General features: G+C 35.3%; 2 protein-coding genes and 1 pseudogene across 2 annotated transcripts; 2 read left to right on the top strand and 1 right to left on the bottom strand.

Annotated features, from left to right (window-relative positions):
- The first annotated feature begins 2,947 nt into the window (after window positions 1–2,947).
- On the top strand, window positions 2,948–3,874 carry LOC113425613 (olfactory receptor 14I1-like). The gene has a single exon (XM_026687840.2). It carries the CDS (start codon window positions 2,954–2,956, stop codon window positions 3,872–3,874), a length of 921 nt encoding a protein of 306 aa, XP_026543625.1. The 5' UTR covers window positions 2,948–2,953.
- Window positions 3,875–7,256: 3,382 nt separating this feature from the next.
- LOC113425638 (olfactory receptor 14A16-like) lies at window positions 7,257–9,105 on the bottom strand (annotated as a pseudogene).
- Window positions 9,106–19,556: 10,451 nt separating this feature from the next.
- Window positions 19,557–20,534, top strand: LOC113425612 (olfactory receptor 14A16-like). Its single transcript, XM_026687839.2, has one exon. It carries the CDS (start codon window positions 19,575–19,577, stop codon window positions 20,532–20,534), a length of 960 nt encoding a protein of 319 aa, XP_026543624.1. The 5' UTR covers window positions 19,557–19,574.
- The last annotated feature ends 644 nt before the right edge of the window (window positions 20,535–21,178 follow it).

Here is a 21,178-nt window from a genome sequence, read left to right as displayed (position 1 = left end):
AATTCACAAACTGACTATAATCAGTGATAAGCAGTGTCATAATGGTTTTGCCAGAATTATTCATTGAAAATTTCACCAGAAGTTAGGATTTGAATGTACCCAAGACCACTGGAACCATCAAGTTAAGAGGATTTTTGAAAATGAACAGTTAAGATCTTATGAAACTATAAATCCAAATAGGCATTTTGTTCATAACATGCCTCATATAATAGTTGTTGAAAATTAAAAAAATCTAGTTCATTCATAATGATCTACCAGATGATGCTAAGATTGAGAAAAAAAAAACTATTTGAAAAATGTGAAATACCAGGATTTGCTGTTTGAAGTCGAACACTTATCAAAAAAGAAAATAGATATTGAACCAATTGTAATTAGTGCCCTTAGAACAGTGGTTCCCAAAGTGGGCAGTACCACCCCGGGGGGCAGTGGGATGACTTAGGGGGGTGCTAGGAGGCAATGGGGATGGCAGGGGGCACTATGAGGCAAGGTGGTGGCAGAGGAGTGCTGGAGGTGGGACCCTCGCAGGGCACAATTCAGGGTTCCGAGTAGTTTGGAGAACTGGTAAAACAGGCCCCTGGCTGGTCCCACTCCTCTCTGCCTGATTCCTCCATTCCTGCCCAGTCAGTCCTTATTGCGCATGTGCTACATGCGTGATGATCTCTGATGGCCACAGTGGTGTGTTGGAGAAGCGGAACGAGCAAAGCCGGAGGTCGGTAATTTTTGTTGGAAAAAGCATCCAGACACCGCATCTTTATTTCAGTGTGGCTGGAGTCCACACACCATGTCTGGAGGCTTTTTGCAGCAAAAATTACCAACCTCCAGCTTTGCTCTGCTTCTCCAATGCGCCACTGCTGCCACATTCTAGGCACCAGCCATGCAGTTCTAGGCGCCATGTTCTAGGCACTGCACCACTCTGCTTGGACTTGCTTGGGTAAGTCCCTCCAGTACAGCAGGCTCAATGGGGTGGATCTGTGGGGCCGGCACTTAGAATGTGGCCACAGTAGCACATTGGAGAAGTGGAGCAAGCAAAGTTGGAGGTCAGTAATTTTCACTGCAAAAAGCCTCCAGCCTCCGTGTCTTTTTTTCAGTGGCTGCAGGCATTCATGACAAGGGCTACGTGGGCTGGCGGGGAGCCGAGCGACAACAATGGTTCAGCCCTGGCTTGCCTTCCCTGGCAGCCAGCCATGGGAGGAAGGTAAAGTCACCGCCATGGGATGAAGAAAGAGGCAGTCATGGGGGAGGAAATGGGGAGATTAAGTGCCGGGGCCTCTGAAAGGGGAAACAGGGTGATGCAGGATTAGTACAGGCCTTTGACAGATTAGACCACCTGATCTGTGAATCTGGGATTAGCATCCTTTAAAAAGTAATAAACATATAATTTATCAGTATGACTCTCAAATTTGGAGATGATTGGGGAGATAACAGCAGAACTGGGGACATCATAAATAGGACACTGTAGGAGGCAGAGTTTCTACTTGCCTAGATGTACAAGGGCAAAGTCTCTGCAAATAAGAAATCCCATCCCCTGCCAGTAAATCTAATATAAGGGCATCAAAGCAGGCTCTGAAAAAGGTCTATCTCTATTTGCTTAGGGTTAGATTGTATAGACACCTCACAGGTTGGAGTTATATTTTCAAACAATTTACATTGTATTGCATTAGAAAATTATTCTGCTTTCAGAATATGGAGAAGTTTAAAGGACTGATTTCAGTTTTCCTTCTCCAAACATACATGTCATTAAACAATAGTTCCTGTGGCATATGAAAAATATATATGTAATAAAGATCTGTTTAACATTTCAACCCTACCTAAAAAAATTATCCAATTTTTTCTTTAGACAGGCATAACTATTTCCTAAATTATATGGTTTCTAGTGTTATTTTTTAGTTTATTATGTTAATTAGGGAAAGAAAATCAAAAGTCAAGAGGAAGTGAGAAGACCTTAGAGGTTCTTCTCACAAGACGTGCATGACTCCTGGGAACTGAGCAAGTTTCTGTGAAGCTAAAAAAACCTTGATAAAGCTATCAGAAAAATCTTTAAAGTTTCATATGAGAAATAAAAGAAGTTCAAGTAACAGATAAATACCCGATAACCTAAAATGAGAATTAATGAAGAAAGTAAGCAATGATCTTCTCCACTTTGCCTTTTTTTACCCTTTGAATTCTAAACTTATCTATCTATCTATCTATCTATCTATCTATCTATCTATCTATCTATCTATCTATCTAATCCTTCTATCCAATTATTCCTTCTTTTATTTTTGCTATGTATTATAGCAAATGTATATATATATTTACTTCTTGAGATGTCAAGCAGAAAACAGAAAACTACTTACATATATTGAGATGTATACATTTTAACAATGATCGATCAGAAGGCAATTTAAATACAAATCCCATGCAGGAGATACAACATTTCCACAAATCATCATCGTCATCATCGGCAGCAGCAGCAGCAGCAGCAGCAGCAGCAGCAGCAGCAGCAGCAGCAGCAGCAGCATCTGATTAGGGTTAGGGTTAGGTATCTGGCTGAATGTACAACCACTCTAACAAATATTTCTTTCATTTTCACATCTCACTTTTATTTTAAAGTCTTTTAAATTCATTTCACATATATAAATATGATTTTTTTTTTTAAAAAAAAAATCTAATTACTAAAACAAATTTTATCCTAACTCTGATTATCTTGATTACAATCATAAGGCATGTTTGCTTACTGAAGAGCTGCAACTGATACCATACCCTTGAACTTTAATTAATACAAGAAAATTGAAGCAATATGGATGTAATATTTATGCTTAAAACACTTATCCAAAGTGGAAAGATCAACATTTATTTTAATCTGCGTTGAAATCATACAATTTATGATTAAAAGGTCTCCAAATGATAATGAATGGAAATGATGTTAAGAGTGCTTCCTTTTCTTCTAAGGTTGTGATCTTTGTGACCAAAAATGGATAACAACACATCTATATTTTTTCTCTTGGAATTATCAAACATTCCGGAATTTCAGATTATCTATGGCTCTGTATTTTTGATTTTGTATTTAATTACACTAACTGGGAACTTCCTGATTATCTCTGCCATCATTTTTGATTCTCACCTTCACAGACCTATGTACATTTTCCTAATGAATTTAGCCCTGCAGAACATTGGCTCAGTTTCAGTCATCATTCCCAAATCCATTTTCAATTCATTTATGAACAAACGACAGATTTCTTATTCTGAATGTGTAACTCAAGTTCTTTTATTTTTATTCTTTGTAGACTCTGATATTTCTCTTCTTACTATCATGGCATTTGATAGGTATGTTGCTATCTGTAATCCTTTACAATATGAAATGATAATGAACAAAAAGGCCTGCACCCAAATGGTTGGCAGTGCGTGGATTACCAGCCTCTTCAATGCTGTATTAAACACCACTGGGACTTTTCTTACTCCTTTCTGCTCTAATATTATCAATCAATTTTACTGTGAAATCCCACATTTACTGAAGATTGCCTGTTCAGATTTATATATAACTGAAATTGGAGTTGTAGTATTTAGCATTACATTAGCATTTGGTTGTTTTGTCTTCATTGTTGTTACTTATGTGGAGATCTTCCTTGCTGTCCTGAGAATTCCTTCTGTCCAAGGAAGAAAAAAGGCTTTCTCTACTTGTTTGCCACACCTAATAGTCTTTTCCATTTTTTTGTTTACTGGTTGCTTTGCTTATCTGCGTCCTATATCTGAGAAGCCATCATATGCTGATTTTGCCATTACAGTAATGTATTCAGTTATCCCACCCATGATGAATCCATTAATCTATAGCTTGAGAAACAATGACATTAAGATTGCTCTGTCAAGAATTTTCACTTTGAGGTCACTTATATAAATGGGAAATATTAAGAGTATAAAACTGAAAGTTAGGATAAAATAAACATCATCCCACAACTTCACACCTTATTGTATTAAATTGGAAAAGCTATGATAATACAATTTGACAATAAAGCAAATGAAATATTACTATGTCTCTTCTCCTACATATTACTTAACAAGTAAGAAAACAAAGATAGGAATATACTCTTTCTCCAATGTCAGATAATGCTTTCTTTTTTGATTGATTTCATTCATTTTTAAATTTCATTTTTAATCTCAGAATATATGGGGCAATCAAGGAGCGCTGGTCAGAGATTCTTCAAACAATTGCATATTCTCATTGAATCATGTAGTTGAACATAAAAATAGTAGGGAAAGACATAGCTATTCCAAACAAGTGCCATATAAACAAGTGCCATATATCTATGTTAGAAATCACATTTTCCCCTTCATTGCTAGATATGTATGATTTCACCAGCAATGCAAAATATATTCTGTTGAGTGCTTAGTCACAGGACAGAAATTATATTTCTTTGATCAAGAAATCCACTCTGGGGGCAGAGGAAATACAGGAACATGTCATTTCTTTAGGCAAAATCTCCTTTGCCTGATCCTTCCCCACCATCCTTTGTTCATCATGTCTCCCCAGAAATTAAAAAGTTTTGATCTTAAGTTGATTATTTCATATTAAAGAGTCCAGTGAATTGTTCTCTCTCTCTCTCCCTATTTCTCCTGCTTTGCAATGCTTGTAGACATGTAGGCCCCCTTCAAAGCCAGACAGTAGGTTATCATGTTTTCCATGCTGTAGTAATGTATTTTACATATGGGAATCATTCTTGTTTAAATTTGGTTAAACTTCAATTTTGTATATATCCTGTTAGCTTTACCCTTGTTGCATGTTTTCCACTTTTGAATTCCCAAGCAGATACTGCTGGAATTGCAACACTGAACAACATTTAATGCTTTCTATTGTAAGGATTTGTTGTTGTTTTTAGTTGCAAAGTCATGTTCAACCCATTGTGACCCCATGGACAACATTCCTCCATGCCTTCCTGTCCTCTACTATCCCCCTCCCAGAGTCTATTTAAGCTCATGCCAACTGCTTCAGTGATTTCATCCAGCCACTTTGTTCTCTGCTGTCCCCTTCTTCTTTTGCCCTCAATCGTTCCCAGCATTAGGCTTTTCTCCCTTAGGATATATCTCATTAGAATATTATATTCTTTGATACATTTTTTTCCAAAATTGTATTTAGTGAGAAAAATTGTGGTTTCATTTCAAATTTAATTTCCAAGATTTCTATAGAATACTCTAGATTTCTTTTCAATACTTTTGAGGGCTTTTTCTTTTTACAGATCCACCACATCTGATAGAATGTTGTTTCTGCTTACTACCATATAATTTTTCTATCTTAAATATTATTGATAGAGTTGTATATCAACTGTAGAACATGTATATCAATTTTCCTTTAGATTATATGTATATATTATAGAGATTTAATCTATAGTTCTTTCCAGTTTTGTGTGACATCTGTTTCTTTAAAACGTTGCTTCCATTTTGTCATAAAAATTTTGTTTTGTCCTGTCCTTGTATTATATCTAATTAAAAGTTTATATGTGTGTCCTAGGAGGAGGTGATGGTTTTGTATGAGTATTTCAAAATTTGTTTTTTGCCTTTTAATATCCCCTTTCCTTCTTGAGAGCTGCTGTTATTCTTCCATCTATTTATTATTAAAGCAGCCATCTTTTACAAAGTAGTTTCCTTGCTGTATTTTGCCTTATAGAATTCAATTGAACTATATCTGCATATGTAACTATAACTATCTTCATATAATTATCTCCAACATGAGATGTATATGATGAAGAAGCTAGATATGATTTCTAGTTTTTTAAACTGATATATATTTATAACAGTGGTGGTATTCATTTTTTTTTTTTTACTATTGGTTCTGTGGGCGTGGCTTGGTGGGCATGGCAGGGAAAGGATACTGTAAAATCTCCAGTTAGAGATGGTATTTGCCGGTTCTCCAAACTACTCAAAATTTCCGCTACCAGTTCTCCAGAACTGGTTACAATCTGCTGAATACCACCTCTGATTTATAATCTGATTATTAAGTAATTATTCATATTTTGGACAACTGTAATTTCCAAAACATGTCATTTTTTATTTTTTATTTTGAACTGTAAGCCAGTCTTTCCTTTTGTATGTCTTTATCTCATTTTGTTTAAACTCTTGGCTACTTCATTAAAAAAAATGAAGAAAAGTACCAAACCTGTCCTTAAATCCAGTGACTAAAAAGAATTACAGAGGTGATCTTAGACTATTCCTAGCATTATTTTTCACATTTTATAGTTATAAAGCCTCAAGAAGAACATTGACTTTGTTTGACATGGCACTGACTCTTCAGCCTCTTATAATCTGATAGTCACAGGGGGTTGTGGGGTACAAGTAGTTACTACTAAGTACAATGAAGACAGGACAACTTTGGTGTAGCGGTTAATACATCAGGCTAGAAATGGGGAGACCAGGAGTTCTGTCTCAAGCACAAAGCCAATTGAGTGACCTTGGACCAGTCACTCTCTCTCAGCCCTAGGAAGTAGACAGTGACAAACTACTTTTGAAAAAGCTTGCAAAGAAAAATGCAGGAACTCTGATAATTTGACATTATAAAATAAAAGGGGGAAAAGTAGCAGAGGCTGTAAATACCATATTAGATATTCACTCTGTGCACCCTCTTCTTTCATTTTGTTGGCTTTTTGTCTATGAGATTGCCAATTTGCTCAGAACCTTACTTTCTATGATCTTCAAAAAAAAAAATTATTTATTACGTTTGTCATTAGCTAAGATATTGTATTGCCTATTGTTGCTAAGAAATAAGGGTTCTATCCTAAAATCTTTTGGACTGGCAAGATGGAAGGTGATTCTCAGAATAATCCCTTGCACTTATAATTAAATAAAATATGCCAAGTAATTCTTCATTATGTTTTATGTATATTTTTTCAAATACAATCTCCATAAAATATTCTGGGCTAGCTCTGCATTAGGGAACCTACTATTACAAATATAAGGATAAATCTTTAGACTAAAGTATATAAAATATATATTCCCAGCTTGTCTAACACAAACTGTGACAATGTAAAAAGTTTTTGAAAAAAACTTGTATGTTAGCTCAAGTTCAGTCTCTTAAGTACTTGCGTACGATATCATGATTCAAGTACAAAAGAATAAAGTTTGTATTGTCACATCATAATGCACTTTTTTTCATTTCTCCCTAGTTCCCATTTTTTGATGCCCATGACTATTTCTTTCAAAACCAACCAATGCAGATCAAATATCAAAAAGATCAGTGGATAATTCTATTGTAATATAAATGATTTAAAGTCAGAGAGTTTAATGGGTTTCTATTCTGAAATGAGAGTGTATCCTTTTAAAAAATGTTAGTGGATAGAATTTGGGGGCAGAAACCTTATAATATGTATTACCTGAATTTTTAGAATAACATATGGTACCTTCTCTTAAAATTGGAAAGCCTGATGAAAGCTGAGCATCGAGATTTTCTGAATTTTTCACTGTTAGTGCTTTTGCTATAAAATACAATAATATTCTAAAGCAATATATCCATCATCCTCACTGTTACATTCTCTATCAATAATAGCTTTCAAATAAAAAACTTGATAATTTTTAAAAAATTAAAAATGTGAGGTTTACCGATTACAGTGAAAAAGACCTGGCTATGTGCTAATCCAATCTGGATGATGTACGATGTATGACTAATATATTAAACGACTAATACATCAGACATTAGTCATATATATGATGTATGACTAATCCAATCTTGATGATGTATTCAGAGAACAGTGTTTTCCTCTGAATAGCTTTGAGAGAGTTTTTTTAATGGCTTCCTTTCTCATGCTGTAAATCAGGGGTCCCCAACCACCGGGCCGCGGACCGGTACCGGTCCGTCGAACATTTCCTACCGGGCCGCCGGTTTGCTGGGCACCGCCATCTTGTTTTGATGAGAAAGTGCTTCCGGGTGAGCTTTTCCGGTTGGAAAGCGGCGTTTGGGTCCTGAAGGAATCCTCGCGCCTTAGTTTCATTGAAGGGGGGGGCTTCGAACGAAACTAAGGCGTGGGGATTCTTTCAGCACCCAAGGCAAGGTGAGCCAAACGACCATCCTGAAGCCATCCTGAAGCGAAGCCCATCGACAAAGGTACAAAGGAGGAGTTGAAGGTGGCAGGGAGAAGCGGGGGACAGCTGGCTGGCCGGTTGCTCGGCTCGCCTTGCCTTGTCATGCATGCTGATGCTGGTACCGGGCCGTGGATCATTTTGTGATGCTGGTACTGGGCCGTGGCACAAAGAAGGTTGGGGGCCACTGCTGTAAATAATTGGATTCAGCAGAGGAGGAAGCATTGAATATATCATTGTAAAAATCAAGTCCAGATATTATGGAGTGTCAGAGGTTGGTCGCAAATAAGCAATACTTCCTGTAAGTAAAAACATGGAAAATACAATGATGTGGGGAAGACAAGTTGCAAATGCTTTTTGCCTTCCCTGCCTGGAAGATATTTGAAGGAGTGTCATGAAGATATGTACATAAGACACAATAATGAAGCAGCAGCAACCTACTCCAATGGCAACACTTACAATTACAACTCTAATTTCTATTAAGTATAACTCAGAGCAGGCAAGTTTAAGTAACTGGGGGATCTCACAGAAAAATTGATTTACCACATTAGAGCAGAAAGGGGTCAAAAAAGTCCCACTGGTATGTAAAACCCCACAAGTCAGTCCAGCAAGCCATACCATAGCAACCATTTGGGTGCATGCTTGCTTGTTTATCACCATTACATAGTGCAGTGGATTACAGATGGCAATATACCAATATACCATATGGTCATATGCCATAACTGTGAGAAGAAAAAAATCTGATGATATAAAAAAGAAAAACAAAAGAACCTGAGCAACATATCCAAAATAAGAAATGTCCCTGGTATTCAGGAGGGAATTGATCATAGATTTGGGAAGAATCACTGAAACAGAGCACAAATCCTGTACAGCCAAGTTCATCAGGAAGAAATACAATGGTGTATGAAGATGGTGGTCAAATGCTACTGCAGAGATGATTAAAATGTTCCCTGTAACAATTGTTAAATATAATAACAGGAACACAATAAAATGAAGAATCTGCAGTTCCCAGGTCTCTGCGAATTCTAGAAATACGAATGTAGATACAGATGTGTTCTGAAACATTTTGTGCACAGCAATAATTTCACAGTGCCTAGAGAAATAAACAGATTGAAAATGACTTGAGTAGCTTAAAATAACTTACAACTAAAAGTATTACAACTTATATGTGCTCATATAATCATTTAGAGAGTCAATGGAGCTCCATATTTTCCATTCGTTGTTTATCCTTTCTAGACATAGTGGAAGAACTGGTTTCATAGAGACAAACTTTCTCTCATTTTAATTGTTCTGCCCCTCCTGTTCCCACCAAAATATCTCCCACTGAATATTGATTACAAAAGTAACTTCAATAGAGTAGAATAGAATAGAATGGTTAGAAGGGACCTTGGAGATCTTCTAGTCCAAACTCCTGCCTAGGCAGGAAACCCTATATCATTTCAGACAAATCTCTGTCCAATCTCTTCTGAAAAATTTGGAGTGTTGGAGCATTTACAACTTCTGGAGGTAAATAGTTCCACTGAATAATTGTTCTAACTCTCAGGAAATTTCTCCTTAGTTCTAAGTAGTTCTTAGATCTAAATAGAATGATTCTAGAACATACCAGAGAATTTGGGAGGTGATAAAAGTAGAAATGGAAGCAGATTGTCTCTCAAAAGCCCTCAAATTTCATTACTGCTTTTTAGAAATAAAATAAAATAAAGCCATGCAATCATAACCACAGAATTTTGGAAATGACATTTTGGCTTCGTATGAGGCCACAACTGGAATGTTAGAAAACTATGTATGGAACTCTAGAAATCCCCATCTCCCAAGGTAAAACATTTTAAGTAAATAAGGTGAAACACCATCAATACAAATACCAAAATGATTCTGGAAAAGATGATCCTGAAAGCAAGGCTTCACATCATCAGTGTTTTTTTTTCTTCTTATTAGAGAAATCTCTTTAATCACTACTATAGGAAGATTTTAAAGACCAGATTATCACAGAAAAAAAAAAAACTATCAATGTAGTTGCTAACAGCTGAAGGCAGTAAATCAATGACAATTCTTTAATCCCTACCCATTCTCGTGGAACTGTCTAGTGGCAGGACCTACAGTATATCTCTGTCAGAATCACTGATCAGCCATTAATGATGAGATATATAGTTTCATTCATCAAATTAAAAATATTTAAAACAGTACTACATTTGTTCCCATGTGCTCTAAACCACTTTAGAGTGGCAGGGCCAGTCAGAGGTAGTATTCCGAATTACTCAAAATTTATGCTACTGGTTCTTCGAACTACTCAAAATTTCCACCACCCATTCTCCAGAACTGGTCAGAACCTACTGAATACCATCTCTGCTGTACATTCTTAGCTAGCTGGTTATTCCAAAAGAATAGTGGCTCAGAATGATTTTTTTTAATGCACTCAAGCATTTTGTAGTTATCACCTGATTCTTTCTTTGATTAAGTTCAGTGCATCTGAGTTAATGAAAAGAATAACATTTCTCACCTCTGGAATCTGGGTAAGATTGTCGTATTTTTATTTTCAACCCATAGATATCACTTATATATTTATTTTCCAGATAGATAGATAGATAGATAGATAGATAGATAGATAGATAGATAGATAGATAGATAGATAGATAGATAGATAGATAGATAGATAAGTTTAGATAAATATTTCTCTGGAATTAAAATGTACTTTCTCTACATCAAATCATGAAACTGAACTGGTTTTAATTGATCAGGGAAATTCAAGGAAAGTTTTAAGAGCTGAGAAATAACAGATATCATAGCTGTAATATCCTATGTACCATTTGGTGAAAATACAAGTCTTTTGTTTTAGCCTGCAACATCAAAAAAAGAAATGACATTCTTCTGCTATAGAGAAGACATTAAAAGAAGGTTGATGATTGGTGTGTTCTCACCCTACTTGGATAGGCACGGCCCAATATTATGTGGACTGAAATGATAAACGTGGATCCATCATTAAAGAATTAAAGCTATTGGAGTTTGTTACTGGTATCAAAGTATATAACAATCACTGAGTCTGGATTCAAGAACATGCCAACAGGTCTAAACATTCCACAAACAATATTATATACAAATGGCAGGATTCAATCTTTATATAATAGTACAAAATGTACAAATTTGATGTATGGATGTACATCAGTTTTCTAAAAGGGTTAAACATCAGATTAGAAACCAGGAGACCATGGGTACTAGTCCTATCCTAGGCACAAAGCCAGATGGGTGATCTTGGGCTAGTCACTTTAACCCCCGGGAAAGAGGCAATGGCAAATCAGTTCTGAAAAAAAAAGTTGCCATACTTGCAGATACTTGTTTCCGTAAATCAGACACAAGTGATTGGGGGGGGGGGGAGAGAAGAATGGTCACAAAGATGTCATGAATAATTAATTTATAGCCTTAAATTGAAGGGGTTTTTCTAGGTAAGATAGAAAGATAACTCTTAGACTGGAGATCCTGATGTGTTGAAATCATCACTCTAAAACTCCAACAGCCACATTAATAGATCAGTAATTACAATAGCATCAATATTCTGTACTTGAATCATATCAATAAGATGAGCTTTCTATTGCTTTTCTCCCAGGAAATAACATGTGCAGTGCTTGTTATTTGTCTTCTGGAACATTTACCAAGGACCACAGATTTGAGAAAAAAACACTGCATAACAAAATACAATAGGGCTCTCCAATACTAAAGGTTATAAAATTTTAAAAAGAGCAAGATGATACTCTGTCAAATTCATCATATATAAAATAAATTTAAATCTTTATAACTATGTCTTAACCATTATCATGTAATTTTCCACACAGAAAGGATTGGCTATACAGGTAACAATCTTTATTCCAACTGATGCACACAGTCAAGACGTGATCAAACAACTTTTTTTTTTTTCAAATTTCAGCTTCAAGATGCTGGAAAAAAATAATTTCACTATAAAAAACTGGAATCTTCTGTCCTTAACATAAATTACTTCTGGTGCTAATTCACAATGTTATTCAGTTTGTGATCAGCATTTCATTTCATGTGATATAGAAGGTTAATTTTATTTCTATCTGTAAACTGAATCTAGAGAAACATCAATATAGAATTTCTTTCTGTTCTCTGCCATTTCAGTGTTTATAAGGTAAACACACTATAATAACATAAAACTCAAAATATTATATAAAAATAATATATTGCATGGAATGATATACTGTATTATACCTTTCATTAGCCTGCAATAATTATAATAATTTTTATTTATATAATAATTGAATACATAATTTTAATTGAATAAAGAAAAATAAACTCAGCTTAAGATAAAATATATTCATAATGTAGCTTTAAAGTGCTTAATATCTAACTAATTAAAAGATATAAAACTATTCCTAGAGGAATAATTAATGTTAATTTTCAGAAGTTCTCAAATACTTGGAAAACTGGATAATTAACTTTCATTATAATAATTGGAAAGCAAGGTATTTCCAAGGACCTATGTGCTTTGTTCACTCTATTTCTCTTTAGAAAAACTAATTTATTTCTGCTTAAGATAACTTTTTTTGCATTAATATATTTGAAGATAATAATTAAAGAAGATAAAAATACACATCTATGTTATGTTAATGTTTACTGAACTGACCTAGGAATATTTAAACATTTCTCAAATAAATAGATGAGGGGAAAAAATCTCTTATACTTTGATGTCATTCTCCCAAAAGATTAATTAAAAGTTTGAAGACAGCAATACAGTTATATCCCTGTATGTATATAAATAAAAACTAAAATTTAAACGGTTTTTATTTTTCTTGAATATATAAAAAATAATTATTTTTTAAAATGTTATTGATGTTTGTTGTATTCACTGAGAGGGGTAAGGAGATGAACAGAATCACATGCAAGAACACATACCATAACAATAAAATCTAAATTCCATAAATTCTATGGAAAGTCATTTAACATGTTGTCACATCTCAAGTCAGTAATTGTTCCAATTAGTGCTGTGAATAATAATCCAAGTATTTCAGGTAATTTTGGCACAAGATGGAAATTCCAAAGACAAGAAACTGTCTTAATGAGTTATATTGATGTATGAAAATGATTTAGAGTTTGTTCTGTGTGAAAACAGATGAAGGCTGATTAAGAAGCTTTAAGAAGCTTAAATTAGAAGCTTTTGAAGTTTTGTATTACAGGAAATTTTTCTTATGATGCTGCTAGTGAACAGGGAACATGGAAAGTATGCAAAATATGTTTCTGAATATATATGCAGACATATAAAATGAAATATGCACAAAAAGGGAAAAAATACAAATCTCCATATAAGAAATACCATAGGTGCATTTTCTGATTAATAATAATGTGTCTGATATTGACATTAAGACAAAATGGGGAACATTAGGAAAGGATCCTGAACAAGCTGACTCAAGTTAATTTCTATGAAGCACTTCACCTCTCTTCAGCTCCTCCTGATTATCTCTCATTGCAAAGATCAGTGGAAAAAAATCAAGTTTGTGCAGGTTTAGAAGGGCTGGGGAATGTTAAGAGGATCTTAACATTCCCCAGCCCTTTTACATGCCTCAAAGACTTGCAATTCTCCAGTTGGAGGAAAACTTTTCTATAGGCAAGCTGAAGCATTTTTCAAATTTTGTAAGTGCTAGAGATATTGAAGAGGGTCTGAAATAATTCATAGCCTATGAGGCAAATAAGTAGACCTCAAGAGCATGTCCATTTTGGTCATTATTCATGAAGGTCATAAAGCAGGTCAGTAAAAATCCAATTTTTTAATTTGTTTGCAGAGGTCATTAAGCAAATGTTGTGGTCATAAAGTGACTACCATCATAGTTAAATGAATTATCACAGTTGTTAAATAAACCAATGATTATGAAGCCAGTTATGCCCCAGACTGGAAGTAATTCGGTTTTCAGCATCATTATTGTAAAAAAGAAACTATGATCACGGGACCACTAGATCCTGCAAATAAACATAAATGCACCCCAGTTGTCAAGTCCCTGTAATGTAGTCATGTGATTACAGAGGGGCAACTGTCAGAATTTTGAATTTTGGTCATCAATAGTTTTCCAGACAGGTTTGTCAGAACTTTGAACATTCGCTATGTGACTAAGTTGAGCACTCCCCATATGCTTCTCAAACAGTTACGTAGTTCTACATTGTATAACTTGAGTGGGCCTAATAAAGACATGTCAGTAGGTTAGTAGTGCAGATATGCCTTTTATTGATTGGGTGTATGGATTTGGTGTGCTGTGGCAGATTGCTTAGGATAATCATCCACTCACCAATATATCTATTTGAGAATTAAGATTAGCAATAAAGTGTGCCTTAAAAATTCATTTTCAGGCCCTTCATTTGCATTTCCCCCCCTTTCATGTGAGTATTTACTCTGGAAGACTGCCTGAACAAATCTTTCAGTTTTCTGGGCAAAATTACAGAAGTGTTTTGCCATTGCCTTATTCCTAGGGTGAGGGAGTGTGGCTGCCCAAGGTTGCCCAATTAGTATGTTCTTAAGATAGGACTAGAACTCATGGTCTCCTGGTTTCTAGTCTGATACCTTAAAACCTACAGCTCTCAGAATAACAGAATAACAGACTTGGGATGGACATTGGAGGTCTTCTAGTTCAACCCCTTGCTCAGGCAGGAAACCCTATACCATTTCAGACAAATGGTTGTCCAATGTATTCTTAAAAACCTCCAGTGTTGAAGCATCCATAATTTCTGAAGGCAAATTGTTTCACTGAGTAATTGTTCTAAATACCAGGGAATTTCTTCTTAGTTCTTGGTTGCTTCTCTCCTTAATTAGCTTCCATCCACTCTTTCTTATCCTGCCTTGAGGTACTTTGGAGAATAAGTTGATTCCCTGTTCTTTGTGGTAGATATTGAAACACTGCTATTATGTTATCCATAGACCTTCTTTTCATTAAGCTAGACTTACTCAATTCCAGCAACTATTCTTTATATGTTTTAGCATCCAGACCGGGTGTGAAATTCAACTGCCTCACACCACCTTGCATGGAGTGATAAGAACAATTGGGTTTGGTTCGCCAAACCAAACAATTGCCCCTGGTTGGCCTCACCCATGCCCACCCAATCCCACCCGTGTTGGCAACAGGGATGATACCAGTGACAGGTGGACTGATGGGCATGGGGAGGAAGAGTAGCATGCAGGAGATTGTGGCATCAGGGCCCTTCTTAGGTGTTTCCTGGCCTGTGAGGGGAGGGCACTATCTCCCATGCTCCACTCAGGAGCCACAAAGCATTTGTCACCCCTCTGGCACCTGCCAAGCCTCTTCTCTATCACACTTCTCTTCCTAGCCAGAAGCGCTTGCATGTCCAGCAGGAAGGAGGAGGCTTAGTGTGTGCCAGAGGGGCAGTGAGTGCATTGTGGCCTCTGAGAGGAGCCCAGCCAGCAATTTCCACAGCAACTGGGGAGAGCCAGCCCATTGGAACTGCTTGTGCCCACTTGACCCGGCTGACTCAACCACCGGGAATTCAGGCTATGGAGAAGGCACTGTAGGGATCCCTGTCCATCGTGACTTTCTTCCACAGTGGGCCCATGACCACCAAGTGCTGGTGCTGTACAGGAGGAGGAGGGTATGGGGAGAGAGATGGGGGAGGCACTGCTTCTCTTCCTGTTGCCAGAGATCCTCCTCGCCTCTTCCCCTCTCTGGTCGAGCAGCGCACAAAAACTTTGCTTCCCCCAAAAAAGAGTGTCAGAGAGAGAGAGAAAGGGAGAGAGATGAGAGAGTGAGAGATGAGAGAGGAGAGAGAGGAGAGAGAGGTGAGATGAGAGATGAGAGATGAGAGAGAGGCCAAGTGAGGTTGACTTGGCCACACCCACCTAATCATATGACCACCAAGCCACACCTACAGAGCTGGTAAGGAAAAAAATTGAATTTCACCTCTGCTCCAGGCCCTTAATCATCTTTCTTGCTCTTCAATACACTTTCTAGAGTCTTTTTTACAGTGTGATGAGCAAAACTGGATGCAATATTCCAAGTGGGATTTTATCAAGGCATATTAATGGATTGTCCACTAGGATTCCAAGATCCCTCCCACAATTACTATCGTTAAGCCAGGTACAACCTTTACTATACCTGTGTATTTGGGGTTTTTTGCCTAATTGTAGAACCTTACTTTTCATTTCATTTTGTTAGATATGGGCCAGTGTTCAAATCTGTCACAATCCTTCTCTATCTTAAGCCTATCTTCTGGAATGTTGATTATTCCTGCCAGCTTGGTGTCATCTGCAAATTTGATGAGTTACCTATCTATCCCCTCATCTAAAACATTGATGAAAATATTTAGGATTACTGGACCTAAGACAGAGCCTTGAGGTACCCCACTGCATACTTCCCTCCATGTAGATGCAGTTCCATTCAGATATTAAGTACCTTGCAATGGCTGAAGAAGGCATTTTATGGCCATGATTTGCTGTTGTTGTTGGATTACTCAAGTCTGTTTGGATCCATTTCAGAAGATGCTCCTTTATTCTGAAAGTGAAACATCTATCAATTCTGTCAATGTAATTGTCTGTGCGATTACAAACAAATTGGTAAACACAATGAATTTTAGCACTGATAGGTTGTGCTTCCTTAGGCTATTCACAGATTTGTTGCTTGATTATCTTTTCCAGAATCTTTCTAGGCATTGATGTCAGCTGACAAGTCTGTAGTTTCCTGGATCCATTTTTCCCCTTTTTAAAAAATGGGAACTACACCAGCCCCTTTTGAGTCCTCCTCTGGTAGTTCCCTGGTGCTCCAGGATCCTTGAAAGACATGGTTCAGTGTTTCTGAGATCACACCTGCCAATTCCTTCAAAACCTTGGTTTGTAGTGCATAAGAACTATACTTACCTCCCTGTGTATTTTAACTAAGAAATCAAGATATATATTTTATCCAAAACTTTTGAGCAAATACTTATTTGTACAATAGGTTAAATGATAAATTATAATTATAAATAAATGACTAGGATTTGAGGCAATGTGGTTGTTCTCTGTTGTGAATTACTTTATGGAAAAATATTTATTTTTAGCCATCTTTCTCCACTTATGACTCAGGGTTAAAAAACAAAGCATTAAATACTCTCCCCCCATAATAATAACAACAAAATGGCACCCAAGGACAATACAATTCAATATATACTCAGTTATTTTTGTTTTGTTAAAAAAAACAGAATTAAGTTTACCACTAATTATAGATGTTCAGCAAATGATTGACCAGTCATTCTGAAGGAGGATTCTTCATCAAAACTTTCAAGAGTGGAAAAATGGGATATAAATATAAGAATGAAAACAAAATAATTCCAATTCATTGTCTTTGTGTGTTATACTGGCATTTCCTACCCTTATATCCCTGAAATGATTTGCCCATGAAATTTTCAGATAATCAAATACTTCTGATATAAATAATAGCAATGAAAAATTACCCCTATACATTTTCTTCTTTTTCTCTGTAGATAATTCTCCTTTACAAGGGGAAAAATATCACTGTAATTATTGTGTGCTGGTCTCCAGGGAGATTGATAAATTTAAATTGTGATCTTTATGAATACAACTTTTGAAATAACAATCAATGAAAGGGGTACATATATGTCTCTCTATATATCTATCCATGTATTTTGCCTTCAAACCAGTGACAACTTCTGGTGACTTTCTAGAGAGTGATTGGCCTAAAAGAGACCAACTTTCTAAAGAGTGGCTTTGTGCTTAAAATAGGACCAGAACTCATGATCTCCCAGCCTTGACCACTACATTTGACTGACTCTCTCAAAGAAAAATAACAGAGATAAATTATATAAGTAATTAAAAAGCAACTGGAGGTAAAATTAAATCTATATTGAAAAAAAGTTTTACAAAGGATTCAGAAAATTTTATTGAATTCCATTTCTGCTTAGAAAACATAATTATAAAATATATTAAGAGATAGGAATGTATGAATATATATTATGTGTATCTTCCTGATTTTGATAGATATGATTTAGTTTTAGCATTATCCACAGTCAGCCAAAGAAAAATGTAAATATTAAAGTAAAAAATGTATCCCTTATTACATTCATCTTTGTTATGGATATAAAGATAAAATAATAAATGTAAGAATTTACACTGAATGATTGTACTTATTTTTAGAATCTCTAAAATGACATTCTTTCTTTAAACTGTATTATTTCTATTGTTTTGAAATTCAGCATAATCAGTTTTGTTTAACACTTTTTAAATGCTTAACACATGTAAAATGCAATTGGTTCTTTTCTATTAGAATCAAGGAGATTGATGATATTCAGAACTATTCTTCTTCATCATTCAATCACTTGTCTAATAGGATAATTTACCAGTATGTTGATAACTGAATTTTATCCCTTTTCAATCCTAAAATTCCTTTGCATTCAGGTGGAAACAGTTTTGTAGTTTCAGGTGACAAATAGATTATAATCATGTAAAAAGCAGTGTTCTATTGTGCTGTAAAAATTTAGAGTGTACATTTCATTTCATGTGAGTGAATTTTGTATAAAAAAAGAGCATGAGTTGCAGTCCATCCTTTAGACTGTGACAACACAGTCTGTGCATAGCTGTTTCTGGCAACTGAGTAATTGTTTAAGGGATGTAAGTAGTTTTCAGTTGTTACTAAGATAACTTAGTATTGTAGTATTTCATCTATGACTATGTATTTGAAATTTCCATTTTGTTGCATATGGCTTGATAATTATTCACACATTCTGTACTATATATTAAACTTTAAAAAATGGACAGAAAGTATGAATGTCAACATCCATTGTATTTATTTTGAACTAAGACTGACAAAATCTTTTTTCTCTTTTTTTAAAATAATTGTGTTAACCACTACCAACATTTGATTGTATTCCCATTCTATCACATAAACTTTCAACATTTATTTATTTCACATGGAAATAAGGTATTTCTTTATGAAAAGATTTTCTGAGGTCAGCTGGAAATATTTTAAACTACTGTCATGTGTTTTTAGAGTCTCAATTGTAAAATATATTTTTGTTATGATTTTGTCTTTAAGAACTGTTAACTAACTGAATTTTAATGTAATAAATTTTAAGACAATGTCCATTTTCTTTGTGAAATATTATAGATAGTTTGTGTGCTTGTTTCTGAGTTATTGCTGATATTTTCTGGTGATAGATTGCAATAACCTTTTTATGTGATTCATATAAGTAAGTTTCCAGGTCTCCTTCCAAATTATTCACTTGAAATTTTAGTTCCCTCAGAAAGGGAAGGCTAACCAAAATCAATGGTGACATTCTTGTTTGAAATTGAGAATAAATATTTTTGCACAAGAATAGGCTATAATTTGGGGGTCTATGCAGAGAAGCTTGGGATGAAAAAAAAGAAGATATTGATATTGTAAGAGTCACTTCCAGCTAATACAGAAACAACACCAAAAAATGTTGCTTTAACACATACTAGACAGTACTTGTAGACTTGACATGCCCAAAAAGCTTTCTGGAAGCTTGGAATTTCCTAATTTAATTTTCATTTTCTTCTAGATACTATTCCTCTTAATAAAATGAATAATACGTCATCTCCTTCCAATTTTCTGCTCCTTCAATTCTCAACAGTCTGGGAATTACAGATTCTACACTTTCTGCTGTTCCTGATACTGTATCTGGCAATTGTCTTAGGGAATCTCATGATTATTTCTGCTGTTATTTTTGACCATCACCTTCACATTCCCATGTATTTCTTCCTGATGAACTTGGCCATTCAGGATCTTGGCTCTGTTTCTACTATTATTCCCAAATCTATGGCCAATTTTTTCATGAACTCTAGAAACATTTCTTACTCTGGATGTGCAGGACAGGTTTTCTGTTTTGTATCCTTTGTTGAATCTGATTTTTTCCTTCTCACAGTCATGGCGTATGATCGTTATGTTGCCATTTGCCATCCACTGCACTATGGGATGGTGATGAATAGACAAGCTTGTGCACAAATGATACTTTGTTCTTGGCTAATGGGAATTTTCAATGGAGCAATGCATACTACAGGCACATTTGCAGTCTCTTTTTGCTCCAATGTTGTTGATCAGTTCTACTGTGAAATCCCACAGTTGCTCAAGATATCTTGCTCTGATTCATACCAACCAGAACTTACTATTCTGGCAATCAATATTATGATAGAGGGAATTTGTTTTGTCTTCATCATCATAACATATGTGCTGATCTTTACAACAGTGCTAAGAATCCCTTCTGTTCATGGAAGACAAAAAGCCTTTGCAACCTGCTTTCCACACCTCACTGTATTTTCTATACTTATATCCACTGGATGGTTTGCCTACTTAAAAGCACCTTCTAATATTCCATCTAGTTTGAATTTGGCACTGACTATGATATATACCTTTGTTCCGCCTCTGCTGAATCCAGTGATCTATAGCATGAGAAACAAAGAGCTCACAGTTGCCCTTACAAAATTATTTCTTTCAGCATGTTCTTCTATAGAAACCTATTTTAACATTTCCATATCACTATGAGTTTTGCATTGGCTTAATCACTTTCATACACTGTGTTTTAGGGAGATTAAATATATTTTAAATAGGATATCACCAAAATTTAGGCAAAACCATGTTCCAGAAAGAATTTAAAAGTAATATAAGGTTGAAACTTCTTCTGAATTGGGAAAATATTAAATGTCCTAATTAAATACACTAATTATAAAATATACATTGTTCTAATGTATTTATTTGTCCCCAGTGTTTTGGAAATGCAAAGTTGATGTTTTTAAACTTTTGACTCCTCAACTCTATTTAATATACTTTATTCTCCTCCTCCTCCTCCTCCTCCTCTTTCCTAATCTATACCCATAGTATACTGAAGTACTCCTTCATTCAAATATAGTTAGAATTATAAATGACACATATAATAAGGAAAATACATTTGATTATGTAGTGGAGGTACAGGTAACTATTGATTAACCAACAATTGTTTAGTTCTTTATTAAGATAAGCAAAGGTTAAATAGGTGTTTCCTGGAGTATTCCTTGGAATATCTTTTTAAAAACTCTTTTTTATATTGAGCTGTAGCACAGTGTCTACTACAGCTCCTTGCATGCAAAACTGAAGTATTTAGCAAAAGAAAAACAAACAAACAAATAATTATGCTTTTGTTACAGAGACTT

This window comes from Notechis scutatus, chromosome Z (assembly GCF_049901735.1).
Source record: "Notechis scutatus isolate UNSWTSFEM ecotype Mainland chromosome Z, rNotScu1.2, whole genome shotgun sequence".
In the NCBI taxonomy this organism is placed as follows: domain Eukaryota; kingdom Metazoa; phylum Chordata; class Lepidosauria; order Squamata; family Elapidae; genus Notechis; species Notechis scutatus.
This window is presented reverse-complemented; position numbering and strand designations above follow the sequence as displayed.

Coding starts and splice junctions, on each gene's coding strand:
- LOC113425613 (XM_026687840.2), top strand. CDS start 2,954: ATGGATAACAACACATCTATATTTTTTCTCTTGGAATTATCAAACATT.
- LOC113425612 (XM_026687839.2), top strand. CDS start 19,575: ATGAATAATACGTCATCTCCTTCCAATTTTCTGCTCCTTCAATTCTCA.